This window comes from Sebastes fasciatus, chromosome 9, assembly GCF_043250625.1.
Source record: "Sebastes fasciatus isolate fSebFas1 chromosome 9, fSebFas1.pri, whole genome shotgun sequence".
NCBI lineage: Eukaryota > Metazoa > Chordata > Actinopteri > Perciformes > Sebastidae > Sebastes > Sebastes fasciatus.
Window position 1 is genome coordinate 16,495,065 of NC_133803.1, and position 13,291 is coordinate 16,508,355.

At 39.0% G+C, this 13,291-nt stretch overlaps 1 protein-coding gene across 1 annotated transcript; it reads right to left on the reverse strand.

The window, feature by feature from the left end:
- Window positions 1–306: 306 nt before the first annotated feature.
- On the reverse strand, window positions 307–12,414 carry LOC141774032 (lutropin-choriogonadotropic hormone receptor-like). The gene is made up of 11 exons (XM_074646329.1): window positions 11,983–12,414; window positions 10,571–10,642; window positions 7,509–7,583; window positions 7,182–7,256; window positions 6,641–6,715; window positions 6,278–6,355; window positions 6,073–6,141; window positions 5,588–5,662; window positions 3,445–3,633; window positions 3,227–3,280; window positions 307–2,028 (listed from the first exon to the last, which is right to left on the reverse strand). The coding sequence occupies exons 1-11, from the start codon at window positions 12,144–12,146 to the stop codon at window positions 885–887; spliced, it is 2,070 nt and encodes a 689-aa protein (XP_074502430.1). The 5' UTR covers window positions 12,147–12,414; the 3' UTR covers window positions 307–884.
- Between the last annotated feature and the right edge of the window lie 877 nt (window positions 12,415–13,291).

Genomic DNA, 13,291 nt, shown 5'->3' on the forward strand with positions numbered 1-13,291 from the left:
ATAACATAATATATAACACAAGCCAATGAAGTTGGGAACCACTGATTTATAGTAAACAGTATGCAGCTGAGTCAAAGGGCAGATCTCCTCCATAGGAAATATGAACACTGATCCAAACTGAAATGATGCAAATATGTGTCTGTCCAGCATATTTATCAGATGTTCAGTTTCAGGAAGAGATTAGATTAATAAAGTGAACCATAGTAGATACAAACTTATCTCTGGAAGTCAGCAGCGATTGATGGAAATAAGTGTTTTTGGCTAAATGGGGAAACAAATTGAAAAAGATACGCATAAGTAATTGACCACACTTTAAAAAACGTTTTATTAAAATGTGTTTTTGTGAAAATCCAGGACAATTTGAACAGCAGTACTATTTAGCTTGAACTGAGTCTGTGTGGCTGCTCTGGCATGTCTGCAAGTCGTCTCTGAGCACAACAACCCAATAGATGGCACTAAAACTCATCTCTGCTGAGCTGAAACAAACACTTCTGTTTGATCACATTTACGTCATTGTAGTCAATGACCTTTAGGACAGAATAACAAATAAAGTTGTATACTGTATATCTTGATCTTAATAACACACATGACCACCAGTGCTTTAGGACAGCTTTGCAAATACACTGGCTCATTTCTGCTCCATCCATCTGCTTCTTTGTACCACATCGCATGTGCAGAAATGAAGGTTGCAGCACCCGCTGTCTTCAGTTTGAGGTCTCTTGGTCCTGACTGATGAAATTTTCACCTTGTAAACTAAAAGATCAAATCTGATCCAACACCTGCCATGTACAAGACTGAGAATCTCTTCACCCTGACCTGAAATGCTACATATTTTGCAGCAGATGCTGCCTTTAAGGTCATGATAAAATGTTCAGTGTTGATGGTCATGTGGCTCCCTTGTTTAGAAAGCAGTCCTTCACCTTAATGTGATAGGCATAGAAGCTAAGCGAGTGAGGGTTAGATGTTTTCTGGGTGCAGTTGAGGTGTGAAGCCAAAGTCTGTGACCTGTAAAAGTCGGCATTGGCGTGGCAGCAGCCGCAGCGTCTCAGCAGCAGGCATGCATCCTTCCTGAAAGCCCGTGTGAAGAGGGTGTACAGGAAAGGGTTGCAGAGGGAGTTGATGGGATAAAAAAGGATGAGCAGGATCTTTGAGTGAGACACGGTTATGAGGGGCATACCCAGGGCCGCGGAGATGGCGAAGAAGGAGATTGGGGCCATGCACACAAAGTCTGTGAAAATGAGCACGGCCATGCGCTTGGCAATCTTGGTGTCTCCGTGGCGGGTAGAGTGCTCTGGGTTGCGAACACTCAGATATATGCATATGTAACAGTAGCAGACTACCAGGAAAGCTACAACATTGAGAATGAGCACAGCCACCAAGTAAACCTGAGAGCCCAACGTGTCGATGTCCATGGGCAGACAGATGCTCACTTTGCTGTAACTGCTGACCCCCACTAGAGGGAGCAGGCCAACCAGCAGAGAGAAGCCCCAGCCTGCCCCCATTATGGCTGCCACATGGTGCATCCGCAGCCTCTTGTTCACATGCATGGCGTTGGTGATGGTGTGCCAGCGTTCAAGGCTAATCACAGTCAGCGTATACACTGACAGCTCGCTGGCAAACACGGTCAAAAACCCCGCCACGCCACATCCGGGCCCCGTCTGCCAGTCGGTGGCATAGTTGTAGTACTCGTGACGAGAGAGGTAGTCCATGAAGGCGATGAGCATCAGGTAGAGCCCCATGCAGAGGTCAGCGAAGGCCAGGTTACACATGAGCAATTTGGAGATGGTCAGCTTGCGGTGGCTGATTAGTAGCATAGCCAGAACAGCCAGGTTACCAGTCACAGCGAACACGGTGATTATCCAGGTGAGACAGCGCAGGAAGGGAAAGCCAAGCAGGTCCTCACAGGGGTTAAACGCATCTGGCTTTGGCGTGCACTTGACGAAGGGGCTGTTAATACAATCGAATTGCAGGTCTGGATACTGAAAGTTGATGTAATCGATGAGATACATGCCATCTGCAGTGGGATCACTGAAGAATACACAGATGATAAGATTGCTATCATAAAAAAGACAGAACAATTGATCAAAGAAAATGATCTGTAAGGAACCGTATGAAAATTGTTAGGGAGGAGAGGAGGCAGAACGGGGAGGTTTATGTATTTTGTTTGTTTTTGTCTTTTTTTGGGAGAGCAGGGGATTGACGTTCAAAAGTGTTATCGATAGCATTTTTATGTAGATGAATATATATTTGTTTAGAAATAATACATCTACAGAGCCTTTAGAAAGGTGCCGATTAAAAGTGTGTCTTTTCCTGAAAAAAAAAAGTATTATGATTGTCAATTAATTATTTAAATATTTTTTGGCGGGTCCAAAATAAATGTTTTGTGTATCTCCGTGGAAGATATCTGACGTTTGGTTCCCACTTCTAACAAGGCTTGTGAGCCAATAGTAAAACGACGTTGGTATCTCTGGGTCGTTACTTAAATGGCTGAGATTGACGGTAAGTGCCTGACAACGACTTGTTGTGAAGTAAATGCAATGGAGCGGGGGAGGGAAAATGCAACATCTAGTGGCTGAATGTTATCAATGTTATCAATAGCACCTTTAACTTTTTCTTTGGATAAATCCCAGAGTTAGATTGTTTTGAAAAAGATAAAATATCAAAAACATTGCAAAAAGTTTTGTGTGCGCCACAGGTTAATATGACAGGCCTATATTAGGTGTTTACTTTTCTCATCAAAATGAAATAGAAGCTAATAGGATCAATATGTCAGTTTTAAAAAACAGTAGAGGTGGATGTTTATTATTCGTGATCTATCTCCAGAGAGTTATTTTTAACTACAGTAGAAGTTAACTGTGTCAAAAAAATAAATATGAAATGTATCATATAAAGTAGCAGTGACAGCTTTTGGTTCAAAAATTAAAAATGTCTAGAATATTTGGTAAACAGTGTGCATCATTTTATTATTTTTTCAATAATTTATTTTTTATTTTAAAGATTATTTTTCTGAGCTTTTTGCCTTTATTCAACAGTGATAGTTACTGTATGAAAGGGGGAGAGAGAGGGGATGCCATGCAGCATAGGGCCGCTGCCGTAAGCACATGGGGCGCCCGCTCAACCATAATTTTGCCAAGTGCAAATTCCAATCCATTGGTTTGATTTGTGTAAATTAGACAGACACATGCCAATCATTTTTGTACAGTCCCTGGACAGTGAAGTGACTTACGTTTCAGTTTCACTGAGATCACAAAACTTTGTGAAGTTCTTTAAGGCACTTTCCCTTTAAATAAAAAAGAAGGGAAAAGGTTAGACCACAGAAAAATGTCAATAAACTCAGCTGCTAATTGCCAAACTACTCCTGATCTGTATTCACTGGGCAGAGCATTTGTTCTTTATGCAGATGTGAACAGATTTGTAACATCTCTGGGAGCATTTGTCGGTTACCTTTGTTTCCGTCGCCATGTGTGGAAGGCGCAGCAGTGGCTGGAGTACGTGAGTTCGGCCTCCAGCAGCTCGGCCAGGCTCTCCAGCGGAGGGAGGGTCTTCAGAGCAAAGGCAGAGCTGGCTTTCAGATACCTCACCTGCCTCAATCCTTTAGGGGGGAGGGAACTCAGAGCTGTGGAGGAAACATCCCTGAATCACACACACAAGGAGAACATAGAACGTGAAGATTAGTGAAATATCTACCAATAAAATACAGTGTTTTCCATAAGGCATTAGACGACCACAAGCCACTAGAACAGCTTTTTCTGGGATTTCCCATGTAATTTAAACCCTGTAGGAGGGTTACAAAGTTAGTCTTTCCCACAAGTAGAGCCATCACGTGGCGCTTTGTTGATGATGGTAAGAAATGCTGCTTCAGGCAAATCTGCTGGATTTCTCACAGGAACTCATTGAGGTCTGCGGCAGCCAGGCGCTAATTTAAAGTTTTCATATTCATCGAGCCATCAAGGTCTTTCTACAGAGATGCTCATTCACTACAAAAATGCTTCATCACAGAATAGAGGTTTTAATTACTGACACTTACTCGGGACTGAATACATTTTATCCAAAGCAAAATAACATTCAGGATCTACTTCTATCCCTCATTGGATTGCGTTACTTGTAACCTGGCATTCATTAAAGCTGAAAATACCCAGAAGTACGACTCTGGACACGGCACATGCAAAAGAAAGACCTTTGGCTTTTCCTGCGTGTCAGTGAATACCATACCATTACTACTGTAATTCATAAACGAGGCAAGAGGAAATTTCATATCTACAACACGGAGTTGCTTGCAATCGGAGACCTTGTGAGCTGTCGTACTATCGGTCATTTGCTCACTAATCAGTATTCAGCAGCCCTGCCTTCCTTGTTGGTTGTTTACACAGACAGGCTGTCACCGCCCTAATGTTTATACAATAAAATGATAAACATTGTTATGAATATTAATCATGCTTCACTGGCCCAGCTCAAAAATGGTCGCCTTAATGCTGTTGATTTAAACAAAAAAAGATAGTGAATGTATGATTGTCCTCTCTGGTATTTAACTTTGCCACAATCATACATTTCGTGCTTTTTTTTTCCGACCTCTTATCTATAACATTTTAGGGACTGGGTCATTTTCAACAGTGGTGGAAAGTTTAATCAAATTTACTACAGTGGAATTCTCAGGCACAAGTACTCTACATCCGACTGGATACAGTGACTGACCGACTGGGCAGAGTATAGAGACGGACTGGGATGAGTATAGTGACGGACTGGGTAGAGTATAGCGACCCACAGGGAAGAGTATAGCAACGGACTGGGCCGAGTACAGCGACGGACTGGGTCGAGTATATTGACGGACTGGGTCGAGTATAGTGACGGACTGGGTAAAGTATAGCGACCTAGAGGGAAGAGTATATTGACGGACTGGGTCGAGTATAGTGACGGACTGGGTAAAGTATAGCGACCTAGAGGGAAGAGTATATTGACGGACTGGGTCGAGTATAGCGATCCACTGAGTCGAACAAGCGACCGACTGGATAGAGTGGGGGATTCCAGTCAAAAGCACCCAATTGTGGCCTATACAGTTTAAATAGATGAAATAGAATAGAAAACATGTTTTCCATCATTGTCCGTCATTCTGAAGGCGACCAACACAGATGCAGCAGACACAGACTTTCTCGTGCTTTGTCTATTTTACAAAACATGCAAATTCTACAAAGTCCAAAAATGGCTTAAAAACCCTTTAAAAATGTAAAAAAATACAGTACATATTCTGAAAGGGGCTATTCTGCATAATAAGTGCTTTAAGTTTTGATGCTTTAAGTACGATTTAATTTTATGTATTAATTAAATCTCTGTTTTACTCTCCCCCAACTCTTGAGATAATATAAATGTCCCTTTAGCAGCTAAATGATCCACTATGTTTATTAGCTAGTTGCTAAATTTGTCTGTCAGTTGTTTTTGAGAAAACAATAAAGTCGTGGGCTGTAAACTCAAAACAATGAGCTGAAAGATGCAGCTTTAACTCAAAGATCTGAATACTTCTTCCACCATTGACTTTTAAGCTGACTTCCAGAAAATTGACATGACATTTTCTTTTGGTTTTATTGTCACTTACAGGGAACTCGGACCTGTGGCTCCTTCAAAAGCATCTTCTTCAATGTCACTGAGATACTTGTTGTCTCTCAAAATCCTACATAGACATAAAAAAACAAGTTTAACACAAGTGACCTCCAGTCCAAACAATAGTTTAGCAGTTAACATGCAATATGAGAGAAAATTTAAGATGACACATTAATGGCCCCTCAAACCATTTTTCATTTACGTTTTCTCAGCGTGAAACAGAGGAAGATGAGCATTATTTTTAGAGGGCAGGGTGTCACCACATATCTCGTCCCCATCAACATTCAGCAGTACGGGGCAGAGAAGGAAAACAACGGGGCATTCAATCTTTGTTTAGTCTTACATAACGTTTGTTTACTGGTACAGTCAGTTCTTTATGATTACAAGAAGAAAAGCATTAAACCGGAACAGCATGCTGACCATACTGTACCGGTTGTTAGTTTAGTATGAGGGAACAATCTTGATTATCAAAATGCTTACAGTGTGTTGAGCTTGATTCCATTGAATGCATGGGATTTTATTTCCTTGAAGCCGTTTCTAACCAGGTTCCTGTCAAGAACACAAGAACTGTCAGAGAACTGAACATCCAATTACACAAGTATATTGAGACACATCAAGAAATGGTGACAAATTGTTGCCCTTAGCTCCGATAATGTGGTAAAAAGCGTTTGGCTCCTGTACTCACATGTCGACATACTCCTCTGTGATGCCCTGGAACGAATTGGCAGGAATGATGTCAATCCTCATGTTGTCTGCCATTTCTCTGTACACGGAGGACGTAACATTCACCCGGGTTTAATTATCAGTCAGACAAAATTATGCATATTCACACAAAAAGAGAGCCGTCAGATGAACTGTGACCCAGTCCCAGGGTCTGCGGCAGGGTTGGTGGCATCGTGACATTGATAGATAAAAGTAAAACCGCGTTCAGAATAAACAACTTGGGCTCTACTTGGAACTATAACATGAAGAACATGCAGTTTTTGCAACATCCAGGGAGATACTAGTCCAGTTATAAACACACTATTTTTTAAATGCGATTACTTACAGGATCATATTTGGCACCAGGGAAGAGATGGTGGTGAAGTCTGGGAAGTGTATCAGCCCTGTGTTGGAGATGCTCCTGTGAAGGCGAGCAGCAGAGACAGATGGACATGAGAAGATAAGAACAAATCGTCCCGCAAAATGTCACAAGGTGACATATTGACTCAGTACAGGTTAAATGTGGTCTGCTTGTGACCTTTGACATGTTTCTTCACATTTAACACACAGCAATGAATGCTAGATATATAAAAAATGTCTCCAGATTGAAAGTTTCAAAATGCTGGATCCTATGTCCTATGATGTTTGTCAATTTAAAACATAATATTGCAAGTCAAGGAAGTCAACACTGATACTTATTCTGTTTTGGCTTTTTCCAAATCTCTTATTTGATGCTTATCTTTATACGGACAAATACATAGCATGGGCCAATGAATATCCCACTAGATGGGCCTTTATACATACATCTAAAATAAAGTGATGTGAGTTTGAACAATGCTTGGCTGCAGGGAAGGGGATAATTAAAAATGTAAAGCAGAATGACTTACAAATGTTCCAGCTTGGGAAGGTCAGTGAAGGCCCCTTTCTCAATGACCCTCAGACTGTTGATATTCCGCACTGAACTGCGGGAATAGAAATGAAGGAAAAGCATCAGCAATAACAATATTGCTGTCAGTAGCTGTCAACAAACAAACACAGAAAAGCCCATTTACACATCAGCCGCTCTGAATGTCGAGGATTTAAACACGCCGCTTTGTAATTGAGAGGCTAATCCTGTGAAACTTTAAATGCAATGCAAAACAAGTTCAAATGAATAATGGGTGTTGCTGTGCAGCTTGAACTTGACGTGTGGCGGAAGGTAAAGTGTCACTTACATTTGAGCCAGGCTGTGGAGGGAGAGGAAGGCATGTCTCCGGATGCGTGTGATGCAGTTGCTCTGGGAGATCTCACTGTGACACAAAGACGTCAGATTCCTAATTCCAAACTACTCCTGAAATGTCTCCGATCAAGCTAATAAACATGGAGTTTTATAGCGAAACTAACATTAAGAGCGATGGATTTCTTTCCTTGCTTACTTTGTAATGCACTTCTTGTAGAAATAGGACAGAGATGATTGATATTGGGGATTCAAGCCATGAGGGAAATATTAAAAACTTCTAGGGCACTACACGCTCAGGCTTCACCTCATGTTTGGAAAAGCTCCAAACATACATCAGGGATGCATCTGGGCCAAGTGAAGATGTTTAAAAAGGAGGACTAACAAAGACGTTTCGGAGACAAACAAAGTCAACAAGACTTCTTGATTCGTCCTTGAACATTTTGTTTTCTGATGGAGGACATGGCTGACTTCCCTCTCCATCTTCTTTCTGTAATCACCGTTTTCTCCCACTCTGCTGTAATCAGCCGACACTTTTCTTGTTAACGTCACTCCGCTTCCATCTCAAACAAAAAAAAAACAATTAAATGACTCCATCTGTACTGTTTAGATTTTTTTTCTTTTATGCCCTTCCCTGATTGCATTATGTATAGTGTCATAATTACAGCTCATAAAAAGCTTTTTCACATCTGGATGAAGCTGTGCTGTGATTTCCAAACCACACAGGGCTCCTCATGTCATCCTACCTTGACACATACAGGTGTTGTTGGCTAACTGGGCTGGAAAGACATAATATATCACAGCTTTAGGACTGTAACCTCATTTAAACCTGCATGTGTTTTTATCGCTTTAAACTGTTTTGCAAATCAAGACAAGATATCTGAACATAATGACCAGATTATGTAAGTACTGTAAGTATCTGAGACTGATAAGACTCGTCCCTGAGGAGCAGAGCAAAGTCAAACACTCAGCACAAATGATATCACCACAGGCTAACACACACACACACACACACACACACACACACACACACACACACACACACACACACACACACACACACACACACACACACGTTATCTGCTCATCAAACTGTTGGTGGTATGGTAATTAAATGGTGAAGCCCTATCAGGATAATGTGGTGCCTTTAGGACTCAGTATTCAGGAGCTGTAAACATGATAAACATGAGACCTAATCAGCAATTAAGATGAAACGAAGGCTACGTTTTCACTTGTCCGTTGGTTCTTAGTAAGTAAGATATACACTCACCGGCCACTTTATTAGGTACAAGGTGTACCTAATAAAGTGGCCGGTGCTAGTACCGGGTGGTCTTCTGCTGCTGTAGCCCACCTGCTTCAAGGTTTCGATGTGTTGTGCGTTCAGAGATGGTATTCTGCATACCTTGGTTGTAACGAGTGGTTATTTGAGTTACAGTTGCCTTTCTACCATCTCGAACCACTCTGCCCATTCTCCTCTGACCTCTGACATCAACAAGGCATTTCCGTCCACACAACCACCGCTCACTGGATATTTTCTCTTTTTCGGACCATTCTCTGTAAACCCTAGAGATGGTTGTGCGTGAAAATCCCAGTAGATCAGCAGTTTTTTAAATACTCAGACCAGCCCGTCTGGCACCAACAACCATGCCACGTTTAAAGTCACTTAAATCCCCTTTCTTCCCCATTCTGATGCTCGTTTTGAACTTCAGCAAGTCGTCTTCACCACCTCTAGATGCCTAAATGCATTGAGTTACTGCCATGTGATTGGCTGATTAGCTATTTGTGTTAACAAGCTATTGAACAGGTGTGCCTAATAAAGTGGCCGGTGAGTGTATATCATTCATCCGTGGGATACATTTTACAGCTTTCTTCTTTAAAATAGATCATGTTTAACAGAGAATAATTTCCATCTGATCCCTGGATTACGGGTCATAAAGTGTACTGCTATAAGAAAATAAATGGCATTCACACGTATAATTCTAAATAAACTTTCAAAAACATGAAGCATGTGGGTAAAACTTTTTCATAAAAACATTCACACGTGATCACAGTGGAACTCCAGAGTAAGACATCAAAGTGAGACGGAGTTATGTTGGAAAATAATGAATAGTCATAAACAAATGTTCACCTCTCCCTCTGTTGCTATCGCTGCACAGGCATCTGGTAAATATCTGATGTAATAGTTGATTCTTTATTAGTCACAGTTCATTGAGTCATAACAGAATTTTTTTTTTTTTTTTTTAAAATTGTGTTTCAAATATCAAAATTACTAAATATTAGACATTTTGTACATACGTAATTTTATATTTCCAAGCCGGATTTCTGAAGATTTTGTAGTTTTTATTATCAAAGCTAGAGAGGTATTATATGTCTAACTCAAAGATCTGAGTCGTTTTCAAGGACATCAAATTACATAACTGTGGCAAAACACTCTTCCTACTACAGGGACTTTGAAAGACACTCTGTAATAGTACAGTATACATACATACATACATCATACTGTATACTGACTCAGTGTTTTCTTTAATACTTTAAAATATAACATTGTACCCATTTCTTCTGTTGTGAAGTGTTAGAGGCAGGCGGATGTGTGTAGAAATAGTCCTTCTCTATTTCTGACTGGTGCTACAATATGCTGCTACATCTTTGGATAAATAGTTTGATTCAACACTTAACAGTACCTTTGTCTTGTTTTCTAAAATGAACATACTGTGAGTGCACACACAGACCAAGAGGCGGCGCTATACAGGGAAAGTACATATTTTGGAGGTTAATTTGCCAAGGACTCATAGAGGCCTATTGTTTTTCTTCTTTTGTCCAGTACATTACATTTCCTTACAGTGGAAAAAACACATGATACATTACTAATAATATTACTGTAAATGTTTATTCAGGGTCAGTCAAATGTATTTCAGGTTGAATTTTATGTCCAAAGTCTGTCAAACTTCAAGAATGGCAACATTAACTGTGTTAACTGGGTAAGAAAATAATTTATCTGATAATTTTAAACCCGGCCTACATTTCTTCACCCAACAAAAACATAAAAGAAAAAAAACTTACATGACCGTAATGTTGATCAGCTCCCTGAAGGCATGAGTGGGGACTTCTTTCAAGGACAGATGATTGAGCCTCCTGTAAGATTCATAAGTAGACTTGTTATAACTCTACAATTAAACAGGAAAATACAAAAAAAAATCTTTTCAGGTTATCCTTAAAATTTAATTTATGATAAATTCTATAATAAGTTAAACCAAAAGTCATTATAGGGAATATTACAGAGACATAAGGGAAATAAAAATGTCTAAAAGTTAGTGAGACACAATAAGTCCTAAAAGAAGAAAAAACGTCCATAAAGTAGCACAAAGGGTACACTGTAAACAATTGCTGTTAATTTACAGCAGGATTTCAACAGTATTAACCTGTTATTGCTAAAAACAGTGCTTTACTGTTAATACAAAAGAAAACCTGTTAAATTATGCTCATAGGCTGTTTTTTAACTAATGCATTCTTAAAAAACATCACTTTACTGCTGATCAACTGTCTAAAGTATCATCAGTAACAGTTTCATGCAGTATTTTTTTTAATTCTGGGACCTGATCTGCACATGTGAGGCTTGTACATTGTACATGATTGTAAAATCAGTGCATTAGCTCTGTTCTTCACTCACATGTTGTTATGGTTTGCATTCTGTGCTTGTAGCCAGCTAGAGACAGACATTTTGGGAAAAGTGTCAACAAGTCTATTATAGCCTTTTTCCACTAAGAAGTGCCTTTAATTGTATTTAGTGTGTCTATTCCTATGTCTGTAACCTGCTAAGTCTATCCATCTAGGCAAACAATAATGTTTATTAAAATGTATGTAAAAAATACAACCTAAATAGTGCATTAAAACAACTCAGTAAGATAATGTAAAAGAAAGGTGAAAACCAGCTATATAATGTATCTTTAAACAGTAAATTAACTGTAAAATACTGTGAAATTAATAAAAGTTCAAACTGTATTTTTCATTAACAGTACAAAGCTGTAAATTTCAGCGACAATATAATAATGTTAATTTTACAGTAACATAAAGGCAACCCTGCTGACAGTTCTTTAGTCTTATTTTAATGGGAAATTCTTAACAGTGTAGACTTATAACTCCACAATTAAACAGGAAAATACAAAAAAATGTCTTTTCAGGTTATCCTTAAAATGTAATTTATGATAAATTCTATAATAAGTTAAACCAAAAGTCATTAAAGGAATATTACAGAGACACAAGGCAAGTTTATTTATATAGCACATTTCATACACAAAGGCAATTCAAAGTGCTTTACATATATAAGGGAAATAAAAATGTCTAAAAGTTAGAGAGAACCAGACACAATAAGTCCTAAAAGAAGAAAAAAAACATCCATAAAGTAGCACAAGGTTCATTGATGTGCTCACAGACCTTCGTGATATCAGATGTTTGTAGAAGCTGGAGTAACTTACAGTCGACGCACAGATGTTGCTGCTCGAGAGGCCAGCTGAGTGTCTCTGCTGCACCGGAGAGTGTCCTCGCTGCAGCTGCAGATGGTCGGACAGGTAAAAGACCAGCAGGAGCCAGTCAGGACACCGGACAGCAAGACCAGGAGCCAGACCACCTGGACAGCCATGTGTCACACTATACCGGATTAAACAATAATAAAATAAAGAAAAATGCAAAAAAAACAAAAAAAAACTCTGCTGAACCTTCCTCAAAGTTGAAGAAAAAATCAACTACCCAGGAAAATTTAAAATGCCAGACCAAAAGGCAACTCTTTTTTCCCACATGCACTCTGAGAAGGACCTACTGCTGCCTTCAGGTGCTGTCGTAATTACGCATTTGATGGCCGTCTGGAAGATTCATCAAAGGCAGAATTTTTTTTTTTTTGACAGCTCTCTGAGAGCTGCAGCAGAGATGTGTGACGTGTAGTTTAGTGGGTGGAGACCTGAACATCTCTGTCAAACACACTGGTGGTAAAAAGTGGTGAAGTCATGCTGTCCCTCAGTTTGTTTTTTAAAATGTTAAAATCAATTTGTTTTGAGGGTGAAATACTGAATTTCTTATTCCTACAAGTGTGTCTAACAGCTTTGCATATTATTATTATTATTATTATTATGAATATTACTACTACTACTATTATTGACATTATTATTATTATTATTGTTATTATTATTTTTAATATTACTACTACTATTATAACTATTATTACTATTATTTATATTATTATTATTATTATTATTATTATTATTTTTACAAATATGATAGAGGCCTTACGTGATGCATTGTGATATACTGCCAAACCGTCTATTAGGCTATGTAACTATAGCTCCACCACTTAAAATTTCATAATTCTGTCCCACATGATGACAATTAATTCCCAAATAACAGTTTTAAGGGGGTTTGCAAGTTTTTGCTTCATCGTGTACATTTTCCATTGCATGCAGCACACTTATAGATTCAAGGATGTATTCTTATGTCATTCAAGGCATCCACTGTTTTCTAATAATTAGGTTTGGAAGTCTATCTGCTTTTAGAGCAGATTGATTTGAAATGTCTGCCTCACAACAATTGTTTGACAAAAAAATGGAAACTTGATGTTCACTGCAATAGATTATAGTAATCGATATTTAGAGTGAAAATATGCATTTAAATTAGTTAAACAGAGCAAAACCGCTGTTATGGTCTTTTCAATATATTCTTTATATCTATTCACTTTTAATTAGATACAATTTTGAATGCAGGACTTAACTTGTAATGACACATTATCCATTGTCA